General features: G+C 46.6%; 1 protein-coding gene across 2 annotated transcripts in view; it reads left to right on the top strand.

The window, feature by feature from the left end:
• Positions 1-23,336, top strand: part of LOC137375188 (protein mab-21-like 4) — a 49,918-nt gene that overhangs the window by 18,015 nt on the left and 8,567 nt on the right. The window contains exon 5 of one of the 2 annotated variants that reach the window (XM_068041959.1): positions 14,102-21,373. The exons of the other annotated variant lie outside the window; for it this stretch is intronic. Within the exon in view, the coding sequence (XP_067898060.1) occupies positions 14,102-14,203 (102 nt within the window). The 3' untranslated portion in view covers positions 14,204-21,373. Of the gene's footprint in view, positions 1-14,101; positions 21,374-23,336 lie in introns of those variants that run through there. 2 annotated transcript variants of the gene reach the window in all.

The raw sequence follows: 23,336 nt of genomic DNA, 5'->3' as shown, positions 1-23,336 counted from the left end.
TTGAAGATGACAGGACGTGTTGAGAAGACTGTTAAACCAAAGGATCCCATATGTCTTTTTATAACTGGAGGCATGGAGTACAAAATCAAGGAAGTTATGTTAACCATTTTATAAAACACTGGTTTGGCCCCAGCTGGAGTATTGTAGCCAATTCTGGGCACCACACTTTAGGAAGGATGTCAAAGCTTTAGAAAGGGTGCAGAGTAGAGACCTGCTACCCGACCCGAACCCGACCGGATCCAACGACATGTGTTGGGTTCGGGTCGGGTCGGGCCCATCTTCCGGGGCCGGCTTTCGGGCTTGGGTCAGGTCGGGCCAAGTCCAGTTCAAGTTGGTCGGATCAGGCTGGACACACACGGTAAGTGCTCTGCTGATAAGTATTAAAAATAAAAACACTTACCTGAGCTGGCAGTCCGGGACGAAACTGAGTCTGCACAGTGAGCGAGTGATGTCACTATGACCTCTCACGCATGTGCTACAGCTTCTTGCAGGTTCGATGTCAGGAAGGTAAGTAAATGTATGGTCGGGTGGGGCTGAGTGGTGACGGGTTCGGGTCAGGTCGGGCTCGTTGCAAAATCAGAGGGACTCGAGCCAGGTCGGGCTCGGGCCTGCTATGGTTCAGTCGGGTTCAGGTCAGGTTCTTTTTCCTGACCTAAAGCAGGCCTCTAGTGCAGAGTAGGTTTCCTAGAATGGTACCAGGGTGAAAGACTTCAGTTATGTGGTGAGACTCAAGAAACTGGGTTTGTTCTCCCTCAAGCAGAGAATGTCAGGGGGAGATTTGACAGAAGCGTTCCAAATCATGAAGCACAGAGTAAATAAGGAGAAACTGTTTCCAGTGGCAGAAGGATCAGTAACAAGAAGAATTAAGGTAATTGGCAAAAGAATCAGAGGTGACTTGAAGAACAAGCATTACACAGCGAATTGTTAGGATCTGGAATGCACTGCCTGAAGGCGTGGTGGAAATACATTCAAGAATAACTTTCAAAAGGAAAATATTTTGCAGGGCTATCGGGAAAGAGCAGGGGAGTGTAATTGGATAGCTCTTTCAAAGAGCTGGTACAGGCATGATGGGCCAAATGTCTGCCTTCTATGCTGTGCTGTTCTACAATTCTATGTCTGGGAGCCCTGAATACTATGTTGCTTTCCTGGTTCCAGGTTAAAAGACATTACAGCAAGATTGATAAAACTTCTGGGAAGGGTCCATGTTGGTACCAATGACATAGACTGTAAAGTATGCTTGAATATTTGCAGAGAAACTTTAAGGCATGAGGGTCAGTGTTGGATTCACTTTTGTTCTCTGCATATATGAATATTTTGGACTTTCGCATTTAAATGTCAGCTAAAACTGCAGCCGGGTCCTGATGCTCTCATCAGGACTCATACATAAAGAAAGACCCCACTAGCTTTGAGCTCATGTCCTTGCTGCCTGTTCAAGGGAGCAGGTTGAAATTGCAGACAATAGGATCCTGCTGGATAAATAGCCTGGCCAATTTTAACTGCCCACTTGCCCAACCTCTCCTGGGTGGAAATGTTTAAAATCGCCCCCCTTGATACTACAGCAAATGGGTAGCTGATAACTAGCTGTATCTTGCAACAAGCATTGCAGGTTTATTCACCAGCTGCTCTGATGAGTACACAGTCAATGAAACCTTTGTTAAAGAGCTGCCTTATCTTGCTTTGAATCCCCAGGACCAGATGGCTTCCACCTTCGTGTTTTAAAGAAAGCAGGGGAGGAAATTGCAGATGATTCTGCCATAATATTCCAAAGCTCTCTCGATTCAGGAATTCAGGAATGTCCCTTAACTACAAATGTAACTCCATTATTTAAGAAATGTGAAAACAAACCAGTGCACTATAGGCCTGTTAGTATAACATGTGTTGTGGGGAAATTATTGGAATCTATAATCAAGGGCAGAGTGACTTGGCTCTTCGAGAAATTCGAACTGATTAGAGAGCGCCAGCATGACCTGAAAGATAGTTCATGTCTCACAAGCCTATGTGAATTTTTTGAGGAAGCAACTGAAATAGTAGACAGGGGAACGTCTATCGACATTATATGGACTTATAGAAGGCATTCAATAAGGTTTCACAGAAGAGGCTATTAGCTAAAATTAAAGCTCATGGGATTGAAGGCAAATTATTGACCTGGTTAGGCAGTAGAAGAGAGAGTAGGAATAATGAATATGTACTCAAACTGGAGGGAAGTGACTAGTAGTGTCCCATAAGCCTTTACTATTCTCTATGTTTAATAACAAATTCAATAACATTAGAAAGCCATATATCCAAGTTTGCCAATGACTCAAAGATTGGTGAAATAGTACGTCATGGAGATGGTTGGTATCCTTCCATCTACAAAAGATGAAGGACACGCAGCAAGCAATCCATTTTGGTGGGGTATCTTCTCTTGCTTAGTATACAGGTACAGCAAGTAATAAAGAAGGCTAATGGAATGCAATCCATTATTACAAGAGGAATTGCAAATAAAAGTAAGGATGTTATGCTTCAGTTATACTGGGCATTGGTGAGACCACATCTCGAATACTGTGTGCAGTTTTGGTCTCCTTATTTAAGGAAGGATGTGAATGCTTTGGAGGCAGTTCAGAGGAGGTTTACTAGATTGATACCTGGAATGACCGGGTTGTCTTATGAAGAAAAGTTGGACAGACTGGGTTTGTTTTCACTGGAGTTTAGAAGAGTGAGGGGAGACCTGATTGAAGTTTGTAAGATCCTGAACGGTCTTGACAAGGTGGATGTGGAGAGGATATTTCCTCGTGTGGGTGAGTCCAGAGCTAGGGGGGTATTGTTTTAAAATTAGGAGTCGCCCTTTTAGTACAGAGATGAGGAGAATTTTTTTCTGTCAGAGGGTTATGCGACTTTGGAACTCTCTGCCTCAGAAGGTGGTGGAGGCGGGGTCATTGAATATTTTTAAGGCTGAGGTAGATAGATTCTTGTTAGGCAAGGGAATCAAACATTATTGGGGGTAGATGGGAGTGTGGAATTCGAAACACAAACAGATCGGCCATGATCTTATTGAATGGCGGAGCAGGCTAGAGGGGCTAAATGGCCTACTTCTGCTCCTAATTCATATGTTCATATGTATGTTCGTATGATCATATGGCTGTGAAGGCCAAACCTTGAGAGGAAGGTTCTGCCACAAGTGCTGCACGTGAAGCTGCCATTTGACGCTGTGAGTTGTTGATGCTGGCACCTGCTGCCAAGCTGTTGTAGCAACTGGTCATCATGGTCGTGCACACGAGTCCATAGGATGTGTCGCCATTTTTATCTTTTGCCAGCTAGTGACTCCCAGGTGCGATAGTCGACATTTAGGGCCGTGAAGTGGAGCTCTGGGTGCCCCACTGGTCATCTGGTCCTGGCTACCTCACCATACAGAGATCCTTGGGTATGCGACCATCTTCCATCCTGCGGATGTGTCCAATCCACCGAAGCCACCTCTATTTGATTAATGCCAACACATTTGGGAGCTTTGCCTTTGAGTGGACTGCTACATTTGTGATTTTGGCCTGCCATGATATACCCATAACGTGCCGCAGACAGTGAAGACAGCAGCATAAAATTACAAAAGACATCAATAGATTAAGTGAATGGGCAAAGCTGTGGCAAGTGGATTTCAAGGAAGGTAAGTGTGCAGTCACACACTTTGGACCAAAAAAGAATTGATCCGAGTGTTATTTAAATGTTTAAAAGCTAGGAACAGTGGAGGTTCAGAAATTTAGGAGTTCATGTTCACAGATCACTAAAATGTTGTAATCAGCTACAAAAAATAATCAAAAATGTGAATGAAATATTAGTCTTTATAGCTAGAGGGATAGGATAAAATGGGAAGGAAACTTTGCTACAGCTATAAAAAGTCTGGCTAGACCACATCTGGAATATCGTCTACAGTTCTGGGCACTGCACCTTAGAAAGGATATATTGGTCTTGGAAGGAGTGCAATACAGATTCATGTTCCCTGGGCTCCAACGGTAAGGTTATGAGGAAGGGTTACATAAACTAAACTTGTATTCCCTAGAAGCCAGGCCATTCAGGAGAGAAGTTAGGAACCATTTCTTCATGCAAAGGGTGGTAGAAGTGTGGAATTTACTCACACACAAAGCAGTAGATGTTAGCTCAATTATTAATTTTAAATCTGTGATAAATTTTTGCCAGACCAAGGTATAGAAAGATTTGGAGCCAAAGTAGATGGATGGAGTTAAAGTATACTCTCCTAACCCTGAATTCCTGCCTCTCTCTAGTTTCTCCTATCTCCTTTCATGCCCATGCTGAGTTCATCTCTTGTAAGAAACCCATTTCCTTCTTCTTCAAACACATTTGGCTGGATTTTATCCTGCCCTGAGGCAGGGGCACACAGAATGACGTGGGGTGGCGCCTGGAGGCATGCCTGATGTTGTCCTGTCCCCATGCCACTTTGTCTGCGGCGGACACCGTGGCAGACAGGAAGTCCACTGGGAGGCCACTTAAGTACCATTAGGGACTTAAGGCTGACTCCCACCTCCGCTGCCACGTGGAGACACTGCCAGGCAGCCACCTAGTGAGCTTGGGGGTGGGGGGTGTCCCTTCTCTGGGGGCAATCCATGGCCCAAGGCAAGACCCGCACTACCCTCACCAATCACCCTTCCACCCCCTCGCTGGGGCTTGCCTGATTGGCCCCGGTGACCCTGACCCCACTTACTCGGGTGCCAGGGTCTCCTCCAGCGGCACTGCTTTGAGCCTCCTGCAGTACCAGCAGTGGCCACTGCTCTGGGTGGCACTGCTAATACTGCTCAGCTGCCAGCCCTCCGATTAGCCAGCAGCTCTTGGAGACAGGATTTTGTCCCTTATAGGCAGTTAATTACCTGCCTGCCGTTGAAGTCGGCCGAGGATCTGACAGAGGGTCGAGGCCCCCCCCTAACTTCTGGCCTGTTGCCAGGACCCCCGCCACCAATATAAAATCCTGCCCATTCTCATTAAACAGCTGACTACCCATTTCCCTTCTGGGCCTAATTTTAACCGACATTGTAAATGGTTCCCACTCCCCAGGTACTTTCAAAACCACCATCACCACTTTTTCTAAATACCTACCCTTGAAACCTTTGTCCTTGCAAACCACTGCCCCATTTCTAGCCTTCCATTCCTTAAATGACATTAATTAATGTGACTTTGACTCTGCTGCATTATATCTCTTAATTCGTCCAATCGCTCTGCAGTCTTTGACACAGTTAACCACACCATTCTCCTTCAACATTTCTCCTCCATACTCCAGCTTGGTGGAAGTGCCCATGCTTAGTGCCACTCTTAGCTATCCAATCAGAGCCAGGGCATGTGTAACAATGACTTCTCTTCCCAGCCCTGCAACATTTCCTTGGGAGTTCCCATGGAACAACCTTGGCCAACCTTCTCTTCCGAATCTGTGTGTTGCCTCTTGATGGCATCAATCACAGACATGGGGTCAGTTTCCCTGCCACTAGCACCCAGCTCTACCTCTCCACTCCTTTGTTGTGAAATAATCAAACTTGGCTCGGTGAGTACTCACAACCTAGTTTTATTTACTTGTGCACAAGGAGAACGACCACAGTGGGGCTCACTGCAATGTTCTAAAGAGTTTCCGCAAAACAGTGGCACTTATAGTATTCTGTAACCAATAGTCTTACAATAATAATTTCTATCCTTAATTTGCATTTAAAGATACCAATGGTATTTCAGTTGAGTGTTTGCTCTACACCAATGGGATACAGCATTATTTCAATCCTTTGTTTACATATCTATCTCACCATTGGCCTTGCAGAGGATACTGCAGTCCACAGCGTGTGACACAAAAGTACATTCTGTTTCGGCAACACTCTTCTTATCTCAACACTCATGCCTAGTACATTCCTAAGGAACAGTTAATGTATAAACATGATGACTCGGCAAACCCACGCCCCTTGTCCGAGGATGGCTCACCTTAGATTCCACATTTCCCCCCTTTTGTCCTGAAAAGACAATCCCCAATTCTCACTCAAGTTCTATGTCTGCTAGTCGCTGGGCTTCATCCTTAGTGGGGTCCTGGTTCCTGAGAAGAGGGAGGAGAAGGGTTGTTGGACTGTTACCACAACCCTGGAGGTTCTGTGACCGGCAAACGGAGTGAATGCAGCAGAAGAAGAGTTGGATGACAATGTACAGGATGATGAGCAGGGCAAGACCCACACAAGGTATTTGAGGAGAGATTGTACGATCGTTGGCAATCACATCCATTCTTGTTAGAGTATGTGAGATTGGCCTCAGACCTAGGGACCTGCGAAAGACATTCTGACCCTTTGCCCTTACACTCCCAAAAGGAGGTCATAGGACTAGACTGATTGTAGAACCGGAATCGAGCTTCCCGGTAGTCATAATCAGCAAGGTAGGCAGAGGAACCCAATGGCAACTCACCCACCCGAGTACTATCCCGGGTATAGTTCCTTCTAACGCATAGCCAGGCTGACCCCTTAACGGCCACGGAAGTGGGCTGTCGCCTCCAAGTGGGCGCACGGTGGATGAGGGCCCCCGTATTACCTTGGGACCATGCGGGGTCTGAGGGGAGAGCCAAAAAACGCATCTCTGAAGAGGAGGGGTTAGTGGAAAAATGAGTACAGATCCAACATTTGGTCTGGTTGGCCTGCTAGGCGACGGCCTGCATCCTTTGGACCACAGAATTGTCAGTCCATGCTCCCACAAGGGCCGCGCAGGATAGGGTCAAGTTCAGAGTCCACATCCTGATGGCTCAGTCAAAGTTTTCTTGTTCAAGCACTTCCGTCCGTGGTCAGTGCCCGCTTGGCGTGTGAGGCATGGATCCACAAAGGTCGCCCCTCGACTTTCACGGCCGTGTGGGTGGTCAGTAGCACCTGGTAAGGGCCTTCCCAGCGAGGTTCCAGGCAGTGTTTCCTTCAGAAGACCTTCACGAGGACCAAATCTCCCGGCTGGTACTGGTGGCACCCTTCAGTGGTAGCTTTCTTCTGCGCCTCAGCAACCTGGGAATGTAAACCTTTGAGAGAATTAGTCAATGCTATACAATAACCCAACATTCCCTCATCCATGGAGTGGATGTTCATCTGCTTAACAGTAAGGGGTGGGGAAACAGGGAGGCGCATGGGACATCCCGTAACTATCTCATAAGGTGACAGGGAGGTGGTACGGTTGGGATGAGAGCGCATGGTCATGAGGGCCAGGGGTAGGGCTTCGAGCCATTTCAGACCTGTTTCTTCACACAATTTAGCTAGCTTGTTTTTCAGTATCCCATTCTGCCTCTCCACCGCCCCCGTAGGCAGAGGATGGTAAGGGCAGGAGAGGTGGTGTTTACACTGTAATGCTTTTAATAATTCTCGTACCACCTTCCCCGTAAAATGGGGGCCATTGTCGCTAGATATGATTTCAGGGATTCCAAACCTAGGCACATATTCACGTAACAGTAACTTGGCTACAGTAATAGCATCGTTCCTTCTAGGTGGGTATGCTTCTACCCATCGTGAAAACAAACACACAACAACAAGCACGTAGTTGTATCCCATACATTTAGGCATTTGTATAAAGTCCATTTGTAAATGCACAAAAGGGCCCCATGGCTGTGGGCCCACCGCTGCAGTCACTGAAGGTTTCTTTCCCAGGTTATGGCGTTGACAGAGCAGGCACTGAGCGGCAACCCTTCCTGCCGTGATGGAAAATCCTGGTGCAAACCACATCTGCTGTGCCATCCTGATCATCCCCCCTTTGCCCACATGGGTAAACCCATGTAACATGCGGGCAAGCCAGGGCAGGAGTGAAGCAGGGGCCACAGCGCGCCCATCCGAGGTGCACCAGAGACCGTCGGAACGCTGGGTGCATTGGGCGCGTAGCCATGCATACTGTTCCGAGCGAGAGGCTTGAGATTGTAAGCGAATAACATCAGACAAATCAGTAAACGGGGTAGGGGTGGCAGCCAGATAGCAAAGGGTAACCACGTGCCCGGATGGATCGGCCGCGGCTGCCCGTGCGGCCTGGTCCGCTCGATCATTACCGTGAGAAATTAAATCATCGCCATTGGTGTGGGCCGCACACTTAATAACGGCGAGAGAGGACGGTCGCTGGATAGCCGAAAGGAGGTTAGCAATCAATTGTCCGTGTTGAATCGGGGCACTGGACGGGGTAAGGAAGCCACGGAGTTTCCACAACTGTCCGAAATCATGGTCGACTCCAAAAGTGTAGCGAGAGTCAGTGTAGATATTGACTGATTGTCCGGAGGCGAGGACGCACGCACGGGTGAGGGCAAACAGAGCAAGTAGGCGGCAGACTGGTGGATTCAACAACAGAGTGGAGGTCGCAGACAGCATATCCGGTCTGGGAAATGCAGGTCAGAATAGCAGCAGGATTAGTGACCACCGGATAGGCAGGTATAACACACGCATTCACCGCCCTCAGATCCTGGACAAAGCGCCAGGTACCCTTACCCAGCTTCTTGATGGGGAGAATGGGGGTGTTACAAGGGCTAACAGTCGGGATCACGACTCCAAGGCGCAGGAGTTCCTCCAAGACAGGGCGAACACCTTCCTCTGCCTCTGGATTAAGAGGGTATTGAGACTTCCGGGGTAATGGCTTGGTTGGATCCAGCCGAACTCGAAAGGGTTCTGCTGACAGCACCCAGCCCACGTCATTGGGTCCCCTTACCCAAAGGCAATCAGGAATTCCTTCCAACAATTTAAAAGCTGGTGCAGAGGATGAATGGGGCTGCAGGACCCTATATTGAAAAAAAGAGGGATACTTGGAAGGATAGCGGAAGTGGAGCTGCACCGCTTGCTCGTAAATGGTTAACACTCCCTCCTCCCGCTCGAAACTGGAGCGGGGGGTCCCCCGTTGGAGGCGGGAAATCATGGGGCCAAGGTCCTTGGCCTGGGATCCCTTTGCCACACAAAGGGTGACATGCAGGATTATATCCGACGGGGCCTGGAAGAGAGGCGTAGCAGAGGGTGGTAGAGCGACAGAGGCAGCAACACCCTTGGGGCCAGCGCAAAGGGAAGAGATGGTAAGAACGTAACACTCACCCGGGTGGGGAGATACCTCCTGGTCATACTGGGGGTCTGGACCATCCGCCGAGTAGTGAGCTGTGCAGTGGAGATGATCATGCCAGTCTTGCAAGGAGTGAAAGTAAGCGCCCAGGGTTCCTCTAACCTGCTCATCGGTCAGTAGCTGGAGGAATAAATTCTTGAGGCAAGATGAGAGATCGACATTCCCAAAGTTCCACCACCACACGTGGGGGCAGACTGAGTCCTCAGCCGCCTGTAGCAAAGCATAAACTGTTGGGTATGTAGATTCTGGAACCTCGAGGTGAACGCCTTCAGGGGAACAAACCAGTATGCATCCGAGCTTGCAGAGTAAGTCACTTCCGAGGAGGTGAACAGGTACATCGGTGCCGAGGAGGAATCGGTGTTCCCCAGTTCTGCCTGAGAGAGAAAACGGCACCTCATCTGACAAAGGAAGTGACAACGGTTGTCCCGACATGCCAATGACACCGACACTTTGTTGTGATGGACGAATATCAGGAGCTTCATTTGCGCGAATAGTAATTGGCCCCAGTATCTATCAGAAAATTCATCAAATGGCCGTTGATCACCAATGGTATAATAGGCTCTTCAGCGGTAATTATGGGCAATAGGCCGGCGTGGCATCCCTATTGTTGTGGGCCTGGTGGGCCGAAGGGGTTATGCATGGTATAGGGAGCCGTCAGGGGTGCCGGGGGTGGTGGAGGTGGAAATGGCACCGCTGCGGGGTCCTGTGCCTGTCGTCTTTGAGGGCAATCCCGGGACCAGTGTCCCTGAAGGCCACACATAAAACAGGCACCTGAATTGCCACCCCGGCCGGTCTGCCGGCCTCTACCGCGTCCACCATTCCGGCCCCATCGTGATTGACGCCCACCAGACCCCGACGGACCGGTATATAAAATGTTGCCAGTGCTTTTATCTCCCGGCCTGGGTTTTTGATACTGGAGTTGACGCTCACAATGTTGGAGAGCGCTAATGATTTCAGACAAATTCTGCTTACCCTCCCACCCAACACAGGTCAGCGTAAACATTTTTTTAAGGTCAGGCTGCAACCCCTGTACAAGGGCATTGACGAGCACTGGCATACCAGCGTCCATAGCAATACCGGAACATTTAATAAATACTGAGTGAAAACGTTCAACATAATCCCGTACATCTTCATCCGGCCTTTGAACTGTACTGTGAATCTTATGCCAGTCCACAGTATCGGGGAACGACTTGCATAAGGCTTCACAAACTTGCTCCCAGAGTTGGTTCAGACCGCCCGTATCAACGTCCCCTGCAGGCCACTGGGCCTGTTCACGGATCGGCCTCCACCTTTGCGTGCCCAAACACGTGTCAAGAACAACATCCATGTCATCTTTAGTAGGATTGTGACATTTCCGAAGGATTTCAAATTTCTGGATAAATTTTTCAACACCATCCTGAGGGTCGGGGGTGGATTCAACAATAGCCCGTAGTTCTGAGAGCGTCCAAGGACGGTAAACGTTTACAGGTTCTCCCTGAGGTCCGGGGAAGGCACGAAGGGGCATCTGCCTAGCCCAGGCCCTGGTGTTCTGCGAGGGCCCCACACCATCCAAAGTACTGTCAGGAGGGGGCTGGTCTGGACAGGGGGCTGAGGGCAAGTCGGCATGTTCAGGCTGGTCATAAGGTGGTGGTAGGTGAGGTTGGGCTTGGTGCCCTCCTTCATGAGGGACTGGTGGGGAAGGGTATGGCGGTGACCATTCTTCTTCCTCCTCTTCCTGTTCGACAGCAGGTTTAGACTTAATAGAAGTCCCTTTGATAATTGCGCGACCAGGATCCTGGCTTTGGGTTGCCTCACTTCCTCAGACCTTCGCACACTTTCCTGACTCCTTCTACGTGACTCATCCAAACGCTCCTGCATCTCCTTTCTCCACTGGAGATATGCAGGCCAACCTACCTTTTTCTTACCACTTTTCTCCATTTCTCCCAAAGCACATCCCAAATTCTCAATTCGGTCCCTGTTAAAGGTATCGTCGGGCGGGAACGCCGTTTCCTTACCCTGCGTCCATTTCACCCACCTCGAAACATGTAGAATGCTTTCTGGTCCGTAATGTACGTACATATATACATTGGGTGTTCCCTTGGCGGGGGGGTGCCAGTCCCCTTTGTTGATGAATTCCCCATTATTATAAAAAGTCAGACCTTACCTTGCCGGCCAGCGTTCAAATTACCTACTAGTCCTGTCGACCTGGGCCTCTAACCCACAGACCGTGCCACATTTGGATGGGGCCTCTAACCCCGAGGGGGACTTAAACCTCCCTTAAAACCTATGGTGACTTACCCCGATAGTGCTACGCAGGTGAGCATGTGCGTTTCCCCGGTCAAAATCTCGTAATGCCGAGATCAGGCAGCCACGGTCATTGAGCCGTTGACCCGCGAGGCACCACGCTACTCTCCCGTGCTAGCACTCCGGGGCTTCGTCATCTCGGTGGGACCTCCAAGAAACTGTTGTGAATAATCAGACTTGGCACGGTGAGTACTCGCAATCTAGTTTTATTGACTTGTGCACAAGGAGAACGACCACAGTGGGGCTCACTGCAATGTTCTAAAGAGTTTCCGCAAAACAGTGGCACTTATCGTATTCTGTAACCAATGGTCTTACAATAATAATTTCTATCCTTAATTTGCATTTAAAGATACCAATGGTATTTCAGTTGAGCTTTTGCTCTACACCAATGGGATACAGCATTATTTCAATCCTTCGTTTACATATCTATCTCACCATTGGCCTTGCAGAGGATACTGCAGTCCACAGCGCGTGCCAGAAAAGTACATTCTGTTTCAGCAACGCTCTTCTTATCTCAACACTCATGCCTAGTGCATTTCTAAGGAACAGCTACTGTATAAACATGATGACTCGGCAAACCCACACCCCTTGTCCGAGGATGGCTCACCCTAGATTCCTCTTAACCAATCCACTACCTCTGTACTGTCAGACTGCTTGTCCAACATCCAGTCTTGGATGTCTAACTACTGCCTCATTAGATTACTGAAGCCCTTGTCTTTGGCCCCTGTCACAAACTTTGTACTCTCACCACTCTATTCCTCTCCCCAGTCATGAACCAGACTTTCAGATCTTCAGTGTCCTACTCAATCACAAGCTGAGCTTCCAATCCATAAAAGAACAAAATGAAAGAGCTTGCAATTATTGAGCTATTTTCATGACCTCAGGATGTCCCAAAATGCTTTATAACCAATGAAGTACTTTTGACATATAGTCACTGTGATAACCTGGGAAACACAGCAGCTGATTAGGGCACAGCAATTCTCACAAACAGAAATGTTATAATGACCAAACAATCTGTCTTAGTGATGTTGATTGAGGGGTAAATACTGGCTGGGACACCAGAGAGAACTTTCCTGCCATGGATTCTTTTACATTCACCTGAGAGGGCAGATTGGATCTTAGTTTAATGTCCTCTCTGAAAGACAGCACCTCCGACAGTGCAGCACTCCCTTTGTACTACACTGGAGAGTCAGCCTTGATTTTTTTCTCGAGAGTGGGACTTGAACTGACAACCTACTAACTTCTGACCATAGAATGATGATGGCTAGTTCTTTGAGTTTGAAGGTCAAGGGAAGATTCAGCTTTATGGATGCAGGCATGCTCACTGGTGGCTAAAAAGTTCAATTCTAGATCTGCAAGCTTTTGGGGCACAGGAATTCCTGACCTGGGGGAGCCAGTGCAAAAACAGCTTCCTTCCATTTTCAACATTTCTCTCCTATAGCTTCTTGTCTTAAGGACTCAAACCTGCGTATAGCATTCCTGATTTTTGAGTGCCAATTGTTCCTGTCAGCAGCTTCCTGCTCCCATGTCCGTTGTTCGATGTCAGCCAGGCAGAGTTGTTTCTTCAATTGGTCCTTGAAACGTTTTCGGGGTGCACCTCGATTTCCCTTCCTGAGGCACAATTCTCCATACAGCACTGCTTTTGGCATTCTGGTGTCCTCCATGTGAGAGACATGCCCTGTCCTTGTTGTAGGACAATGCTCTCAATGCTGGGTAAATTCGCACTTCAAAGGACTTCAGTATTTGTAATGCAGTCCTGCCATTTGTTGGAGTGCAAGCAGCATTGATGCAAGTGTTCAAGCAGCTTAATTTGTTTACTGTACAGGACCCAAGATTCTGAGCCATACAAGAGGCTCTGATAACAACAGCTCTGTACACCTGAACTTCCGTGGAAGTGCACAAAGAGTGATTTTCCCAGACTCATTTAGAGAGGCGACCAAAAGAGTTGTTGTCTTTGGACAAGCGATTGTCAATGTCTTTGCTAATGTAGTCTCCATCATAAATACCACCTACTTCCACCTCCATAGCAGCACCCTACCTCACCACATCTGCTGCTGAAACCCTCATTCATACCTTTGCCATCTTTGCAGATAAAATTCCAATGCTCTCCTGGCTGACCTCTCATGCTCCAATCTTCATAAACTTCAACTCATCCATATCTCTGCTACCTATATCCTATACTGCACCAAGTATCACTCAACCATCACTCATCCTTGCTGGTATACGTTGGTTCACAGTACATCAGCACCTCAAATTTAAAATTCTCATACTTGTATTACATTTGGCCATAGTCTTGCCCCTTCTTCTTGGTAATGCCCTCCAGCACTACTACCTCCCTACATAGCTCTTAGCTCTGATTCAGCCTTTTGTCCAATCCCCCCTCCCTTCACCTCACCACTAATGACTGTGCCTTCAGCCATCTAGGCCCCTCTCCTTCTTTAGGCCCCACCTTATACCCCCATGATTTGATATGCTTTTAATCACTGCTCCTAAAATCTTCTTTAGCTCAGTGTTTATTTTTCCATATGCTTTGGGATGCTATACAAATATAGATTGTTGTTAGTAATAGAACATTTATATATTAAGTTTAAAGATAAGTATTAAGGGAAGACTCTCTGTACTCACCACCTAAATGTGATGGCGCACAGGCCTGCTGCGTATACTACCTGAATGAGGAACTGTAAATGTCACTCATATTTGTTCCCATTTTCACAGGATGAGCTGTGAAGGATCCTGAAAATTCATTTTCTTCCAACATCTCTAGTTTCAGGTTTACCATGTCCAGGATGCTGATCGAATTGGGGCCATGCAGCTTCTCTGGTCCAAAACTACTAAACTAGTGACTGATGAAGGATGTTCATCGTAAGCGGTCATGGAAGGGACCGCACATCTCCAAATTCTGCAGAACGCACAGGAAACCTTCTCCACACCTAACTGTAGACAGAATCACAACCCCATGTCCATACCTACTGTAGACTGGATCACAACCCCATGTCCATACCTACTGTAGACTGGATCACAACCCCATGTCCATACCTACTGTAGACTGGATCACAACCCCATGTCCTGACCTACTGTAGACTGGATCACAACCCCATGTCCTGACCTACTGTAGACTGAATCACAACCCCATGTCCTGACCTACTGTAGACTGGATCACAACCCCATGTCCATACCTACCGTAGACTGGATCACAACCCCATGTCCATACCTACTGTAGACTGGATCACAACCCCATGTCCTGACCTACTGTAGACTGGATCACAACCCCATGTCCTGACCTACTGTAGACTGAATCACAACCCCATGTCCTGACCTACTGTAGACTGGATCACAACCCCATGTCCATACCTACCGTAGACTGGATCACAACCCCATGTCCATACCTACTGTAGACTGGATCACAACCCCATGTCCATACCTACTGTAGACTGGATCACAACCCCATGTCCATACCTACCGTAGACTGGATCACAACCCCATGTCCATACCTACTGTAGACTGGATCACAACCCCATGTCCATACCTACTGTAGACTGGATCACAACCCCATGTCCATACCTACTGTAGACTGGATCACAACCCCATGTCCATACCTACTGTAGACTGGATCACAACCCCATGTCCACACTTACTGTAGACTGGATGACAACCCCATGTCCATGCCTATTATAGACTGGATCCAACCCCATGTCCACACCTACTGCAGACTGGATCACAACCCAATGTCCACACCTACTGTAGACTGGATCACAACCCGATGTCCACACCTACTGTAGACTGGATCATAGCCCCATGTGCACACCTACTGTAGACTGGATCACAACCCGATGTCCACACCTACTGTAGACTGGATCACAACCCGATGTCCACACCTACTGTAGACTGGATCATAGCCCCATGTGCACACCTACTGTAGACTGGATCACAACCCAATGTCCACACCTACTGTAGACTGGATCACAACCCCATGTCCACACCTACTGTAGACTGGATCACAACCCGATGTCCACACCTACTGCAGACTGGATCACAACCCCATGCCCATGCCTATTATAGACTGGATCCAACCCGATGTCCACACCTACTGTAGCCTGGATCACAACACCATGTTCACACTTACTGTAGACTGGATCACAACCCCATGTCCACACCTACTGTAGACTGGATTACAGCCCCATGTCCACATTTACTGTAGCCTGGATCATAGCCCCATGTCCACACCTACTGTAGACTGGATCACAACACCATGTTCACATTTACTGTAGACTGGATCACAACACCATGTTCACACTTACTGTAGACTGGATCAAAACACCATGTCCACACTTACTGTAGCCTGGATCATAGCCCCATGTCCACACTTACTGTAGACTGGATCATAGCCCCATGTCCACACTTACTGTAGGCTGGATCACAACACCATGTTCACACTTACTGTAGACTGGATCATAGCCCCATGTCCACACTTACTGTAGACTGGATCATAGCCCCATGTCCACACTTACTGTAGACTGGATCACAACACCATGTTCACATTTACTGTAGACTGGATCACAACACCATGTTCACACTTACTGTAGACTGGATCAAAACACCATGTCCACACTTACTGTAGCCTGGATCATAGCCCCATGTCCACACTTACTGTAGCCTGGATCATAGCCCCATGTCCACACTTACTGTAGACTGGATCATAGCCCCATGTCCACACTTACTGTAGACTGGATCACAACACCATGTCCACACTTACTGTAGGCTGGATCACAACACCATGTTCACACTTACTGTAGACTGGATCATAGCCCCATGTCCACACTTACTGTAGGCTGGATCACAACACCATGTTCACACTTACTGTAGACTGGATCATAGCCCCATGTCCACACTTACTGTAGGCTGGATCACAACACCATGTTCACACTTACTGTAGACTGGATCAAAACACCATGTCCACACTTACTGTAGCCTGGATCATAGCCCCATGTCCACACTTACTGTAGACTGGATCACAACACCATGTCCACCCTTACTGTAGCCTGGATCACAACCCCATATCCACAACTACTATAGACTGGATCACAGCCCCATGTCCACACCTACTGTAGATTGGATCAAACAATCACTGAACAAAATGCTTATTAGATTTCAAAAGATGATGTAGAACAAGTTTCAGTCTGTGTCACTTAACCAGATAATTTAAGACTTTATCTTCCCGCTGATGAGCATGTTTCTAATTTATTATACACAAACTGGTTTGCAATTGTGAAACATTATATAGCAACAACTTATATCTCTTGGTTCCTGGTAACTTCACAAAACACTTCCACATACTTTATCGACACATTTATGACTTATATCACCTAGGAGCTGATCATTTTTTTAGCTGCTATATACTGCACATGTATGACAGCTGACAGACAAACACAAGCCATATAGTACCAGGCAGGATTGAATCATTTCCCTTTTCTGCTGTGCACTCTACATGTACAAGAGCTGTCACTGAGACACAGAAGCCATACAGTATCAGATGTAAATGCATTGTTCCTTTTCACTTTCTGCATATTGGACATGTGTAAGAGCTGTCATCGAAACACACACAAGCTGTACATTGACAGATGGGAATGGATCATTCCAAGTCTTCTCTTTCATGTGTTCTAATTTAGATTTGTAAATATTGATTTAATTCCTTTTACTTTCATCCTTGGAACTATATATGGGGAAACTGAAATGAGGAGAGCTGTTCTGTTGCTGAATCTTTTGGCTGAAACTGCAAACATCAACTTCAAAACATTATAGTTTGGCCACTAAATTAGCCGATGATTTATTTATTTAGAGATACAGCCACCGAGTCTGTGCCAACCATCAACCACCCATTTGTACTAATCCTACATTCCAACCACATCCCCACCTTCCCTTTATCCCCCTACCTATACTAGGGGTAATTTATAATGGCCAATTTACCTATCAACCTGTAAGTCTTTGGCTGTGGGAGAAAACCGGAGCACCCGGCGAAAACCCACGCACTCATAGGGAGAACTTGCAAACTCCGCACAGGCAGTACCCAGAATTGAACCCAGGTCGCTGGAGCTGTGGTGCTAACCACTGTGCCACTGTGCTGCCCTGTGGTACATCAATGTCAATTAGGGCCTTCTTGCTGATCCACTTAAGGGATTCAGTTTGTAACTAGAGTTGGCCAGATTGAACCATCTATAATGTACCTTGGGAAGATTTACTACATTAAAGACGTCATATAAATGCAAGTTGTTGTTGTTATATCCAGATTCAAATGGAACCATATATAACTGGAGTGATCCACATACAATTGAAATTGAAATCCAGATCAATTCAAACTGACAGGAAGGTTCCCCCCATCTCACTTCCTGCACATTCTTCAGAGCTATTTCCTTACCTTAAGATTTTTGTTTATTTATATATTATATACCAAATAAAGTATACAAGAAATCACCATTCGGGATCTTACTACAGGATTGATTAATATGATAGAAGCTCATAAGAAAAAAAGAACAAAAGAAATAGGGGCAGCAGTAGGCCATAGGCCTTCAAGCCTGCTCTGTCATTCAATAAGATCAAGGCTGATCGTTTACCTCAACTCCACTCTCCTACCCTATCCCCATATCCCCTGATTGCCGTAAAGTCAAAAAAGGTTGTCTGAAGAAAACTGTTCCAGGACACCATCCCAACATTTAATGTCACAGATTTAAAACTTGATGTATGAGGCATCTGAGGCCTTTGGTAACATGCATCTCAGCAAGGCCATGACACCAGATTAGTGCCCACTGCAGCAGGCCCATGGCCTCAGAAGAGTGCTCACTGTGGCCCATGGCCTCAGATTAATGCTCACTGCAGCATATATGGAGACTGGAATAGTAGCTCAGGGAGAGAGGGACAATTGAGGATATGGGAGAGAAGTGGACACTGGGTCAGGAGATTGAGACTCAGTGTGGAGAGGAGAATGTGGTGGATGCGGAAGTAGGGACCAACATTTCCTGCAGACTCAGGAGCAGCAGCAAGGTGATGAATGGCAGCAGCACTGAGAGAGGAGCAGCCAGTTAAAGGGGTAAGTGAAAAGTGAAGACTTTACTGTGGGGAACTAGTGTAATATTATTTCCCCTGGAGGGTGAGAGGGGAACAAGGGAATAGAAACTAAGGATTCCCACTGGGAACCTATACCATGGGATCCTTCATCACGTGTGGCTATTGAAGTAGAGACTGAAACTTCATTTAAAAGGGAAGGGGATAAATATTTGAAAAGGAGAAAAATAAAAAGATCTGGGCAAATCTGGTCCCATCTCCAAACTTCCTTTCCTCTACAAAGTCTTTGAATGTGCCTTCCAAATCTGTGCCTATTTTTCCCAGAACTCCTTGTTTAAATCCTCCAACCACATATCCACCCCTATCACAGTATGGAAATTAATCTTCTCAAAGTCACAAATGAATCCTACGTGAATGTGACCATGGTAAACTATCCCTCCTCATCCTTCTCAACCTGTCTGCAGCTTTTGATACAGTTCTCTAGACATTCTCCTCCCACATCTTACCTCTGTCATCCAGCTATGTGGGACTGCCTTTGCCTGGTTCCATTCTTATTAATGAAATCATAGCCAGAGTATCATTTGCAGTGGCGTCTCTTCTCCCTCCCGCATTGTTACCTCTGGTATCCCCCAAAAATCTAACCTTGGCTCCCTCCTATTTCTCATCTACACGCTGCCCCTCAGTGACATCTGAAAACACAATGTCAAGGTCCACATATAAGCTGATGGCACCCAGCTCTATCTCACCACAATCTCTCTCGTCCACTCCACTATCTCTAAATTTAGTCAGACTGCTTGTCCAACATCCTTTTCTGGATGAGCAGAAATTTCCTCCAACTATATACTGGGAAGACCGAAGCCATTGTCTTCGGTTCCCTAACCACTGACTCCATCCCTCTCCCTGGCAACCTTCTGAGACTGAACCAGACCATTTGCAACCTTGGTGTTATATTTGACATCAAGATGAGCTTCCAACTACATAAATGCGCAATCACCAAGATCACCAACTTCCACCTTTGTTACCTCGCTCGACTCTGCCCCTGTCTGAGCCTCTGCCCCTGCTGCTGAAACCCTTATCCATGCAAGGATCCTTCATCAAAGAGGTAGGTTTAAGGACTGCCTTAAAGGACTAAAGAGAGGTGGAGAGACGGAGAGGTTTAGGGAGTGAATTCCAAAGTTTAGGGCCTAGGCAGCTAAAAGCATGGCAACCAATAGTGGAGCAATTAATATAGCATGCAAGAGGCCAGAATTGGAGAAGCACAGAGATGTTAGAGGGTTGTAGGTATGGAGGAAGTTACCATGCAAGGATCATTCATCCTTGTTACCTCTAGACTTGACTATTCCAACACCATCCTGGCTGAACTCCCAGCTTCCACCCTCCATAAACTTGAGCTCGTCTAAAATTCTGTATCCTAACTTCATCAAGTTGCATTCAGCCATCATCCCTGTGCTCAGTGACCTACATTGGTTCTTGGTCCGGCAACACCTCAAATTGAAAATTCTCCTACTTGTTTTCAATTCCTTCCATGGTTTTGCTCCTCCCAATCTCTGTAACCTCCTCCAGGCCTACAACCCTCTGAGATCTCTATGCTCCTCCAATTCTGGCCTCTTGCATGCTATATTATCAGATTAGTGTCCACCACAAAAGGTAGCACAGCCTAGAGTTAACGTCTACCACATCAGCCAGCCATGGCCTTGGGTTAAACCTACTGCAGTAGGCGGCATAGCTAAGTGTTAGCACCTACCAATACAGGCAGCTGTGGTTTCTGGTCCAAACCCACCAAGACGGACTGTTGTAGTCTCAATTAACACCCATGGCCCCAAACAGTTGCAATATTAGGTTAATACCCATCAATGGAGGCAGTTGCAGTCTTGGGTTAAGACCTATCACTGGCCTCAGTTTAACAGCTTTACTAAAGAACAGCACCTCCTAAAAAATAGCACTGGAATGTCAGTCTAGATTATAAACCCATGTCAAGTGTAGAATTTTAACCCACAAGATTCTAACCTGGCACTGAGAGGCTACCACTGAGCCAGGCTAGTGGTGGTACTGATTTTCCTCCCAAAGTACTGCTAAATTATTAAGAAGATATTACAGCTGGGAAAAGGGCTCGGAGGAGGACAGCTAAAGAAGTGCTGAAAGCACAAGTTGGGAGAGTATTTGGAGAGGGGGTGGGTGTTGGAAAGGAGATCCACATAGTTGGATAATTATTTGGCATATTCAATGCTTTAGTTAAAATTCTCCATATTCCTCCAATGCAACACCTCTCAGTAATAATTCCTAGTTTATCCCACATTCCTTTGAAGTTTCCATTGAAATCTCTTTTACTCTTTCCTTTATCAGTCTCAGTCTAGCTGTTTTGCTGTCTCTCTATGTCCCATCTCACTCTCCCGGCCCCTTTTCCCTGTCTCACCCTTGTTCGTCTTTCAACCCATGTGTGAACTTGTTGACAAGAAAAATCAGCTTTTATTTTCACTGGGACTGAAGGTTGTCAACAATCTGATCAGTTGGATGGTAGGGTTTGAAATGATGAGAACCGATCTGATCATTTGTTCATTTTATATGGGTAACACCTGGATTAAAGTAATGGATAGAGGAATGCTACACAAAGGTATCTGGTGTCTGATATTATCACCTGGAGTTATTTCTAGGCTTGTGCAATTTCAGATTTCGAAAGTAGAAAATGTTTGAAATTCACAGCAGGCTGATCAACATCGAAGAGGGGAAACATCAGTTAGGTGTGACTCTGTAGCAGATCTCCGTTCTAAGGTTTCGCTGTGATGATAGTTATCTCAACCTTATCCCACCTACTTAAAAAAAAAGTTGCCTGTTTAAAGTAGTTAAACCAGCACAACTTCAATTCTGGCAACCCCTCCCCTTCCCCAGGAATGGCATGTGGACAATATAATCAATGTAATTATCAGCCAGTTCTGTCTTGTGCATGTTGAATGGACCGTCAGTTGGGATTAGTGTAGCTGCATGTTGTAAATTCACAGTTCACCAATTAACGCAATGCATCATGTTAATTTGTAAAAAGTGTCTAATTACCAAAGGAAGAAACAGGACCTTTTAAAAATTTACTGTAGTCCTTACAACATCTTTTATTTTCACATTTAAACTACTTGTAGCCCTTGAAAGAAACTTACTTTTAAACAGCTCCAAGTACAACCCAAAATGCATCAAAGGGCGTGCAGTTCTGTGGCGTAGAGGAGGGGGGGTGAGGCAAGGGCAGGAGGTGGGGGAAGGGGGGAGTGGGGAAGGGGAGGGGAGGAGGGGGAGAGGAGAGGGAGGGGAGAAGGGGGCTCCTGCTCATCCATTGAACCTTGCTCACAAAAGCCACAGAAACCCCAGAAATACAGTGTGAATGGCATTCATGCCGTTTCTCTGGGATTTCTGCAGCTCTTCCATTGCAGTTATCCTAAACAAGCAGGAGAATCACAATGGAAATACGCCCTTAATTGATATTGATGTTCATGCCCTCACAGCTCCCCTGAAAATAACTATCATGCTTTCAGGGCTCACATTCCCCTTCAGTAGTTTCTAATCTCCCATGAGAAAATTGTGATTTTTGTCTGTGTTAAATCTCTTATTGTTAAAAATAGCATATAAGGCAAAAAGAGTTGACCATGTATTTTAACAACCCTAATAGTGTCCTAAACCCAGCTGTCATCCTCACATAAGCTCCAGTTTTAACACAATTATAATAGTGTCCTAATTCTAATGCATCAATGCTAATGTGCTAACTTTTACCATACTACATCTATAATAGGGTCCTATCCTAAACCCAACACTAACACAGTGTCCTAACACTAATTCTGGTTCTAACCCTAGCATGTCTATGATAATGTTCTTCCACTAACACAATTGCTAACATTAATCCTAACCAAAATGCATCTATAATAGGATACTACCTCTAGCCCTAACCCCCTAATACATCTATAATAATGTTCTAATTGTAACACCACTGTAATAACTTGCTTACCTTAACCTTAAAGCATCTCGAATAATGTCCTAGCCTAAGGCTAACCTTTATCCTGGCACTAATGCTAACGCTGTGATGTTTGAACCTTAAATGCAGCCCTCGGCCTAAATTTAACCCTAATCCTAGCCCTAAACTTAACCCTAGCTCTAACCCTAATATAGTGGGTCAAAGCATAACACAAACAGTGGGCTGGATTTTATGCCCGACCACATATTGCCAGCGACAGCGTGGCCTCATGGCGGCCTCCCCTGCTGCTCGACGACAGAAAGCACATTTCAATATGCAAAAGAAATTAATGAAAGAATTAATCACTTACCAGCTCCCACCATCCGTTCCGCAGCAATATTGCTGCCGGTAGCCAGCACTCCTGCACCTTCAGATACCTGTCTGGGGATCCGAGGTGGGACACTGGTGTGGAGGGGAGACCAGGTAAGTATTTCAGTGCAGGAGATAGGGGGAGCGGCGTGACAGTGATTTGATAGGTGTAGGGGATGGTGGAAAGGGATAAAGATTAAAGTTTGTGAACTTTGCTGGGGAAGAGGGGAGGGAAGGTCAGATGCACAAGGTAAGGATTTTTTTGGGGGGGAAGGTCAAGGAATGAATTGTTTGGTTATTGGTGGAGGGGGGGTGGGAGAGGAGCTCGAAACATTCCTTTAATTTTTTTGAATAAATTCGAACTCAGTATTTCTTTAAAAATTCGAATTAAATGTAAGGGCTCAAAGCCCTTTAAAAATGGGTCAGCGCCTGCACAATGGCACCTGTGCCATTGCTAGGGGCACACTCCCTGCTCCCTCCATGTCACTGGTGGGGGGCGGTCCACCCTGAGCAATGAGCCACTGCGTTTAATATCACAGCGGCTCTGTGATGAGCGGTCTGCATGAGCGGAACGCCCGAGTGATGTAAAATCCAGCCCAGTATCAACACAAATGCAATGGTACTTCATCTATATTGGTGTCTTAAC

The sequence above is a fragment of the Heterodontus francisci genome, chromosome 11 (assembly GCF_036365525.1).
Source record: "Heterodontus francisci isolate sHetFra1 chromosome 11, sHetFra1.hap1, whole genome shotgun sequence".
Lineage (NCBI taxonomy): Eukaryota > Metazoa > Chordata > Chondrichthyes > Heterodontiformes > Heterodontidae > Heterodontus > Heterodontus francisci.
The sequence above is the reverse complement of the archived record's forward strand: the minus strand, read 5'-3'. Positions and strand labels throughout refer to the sequence as shown.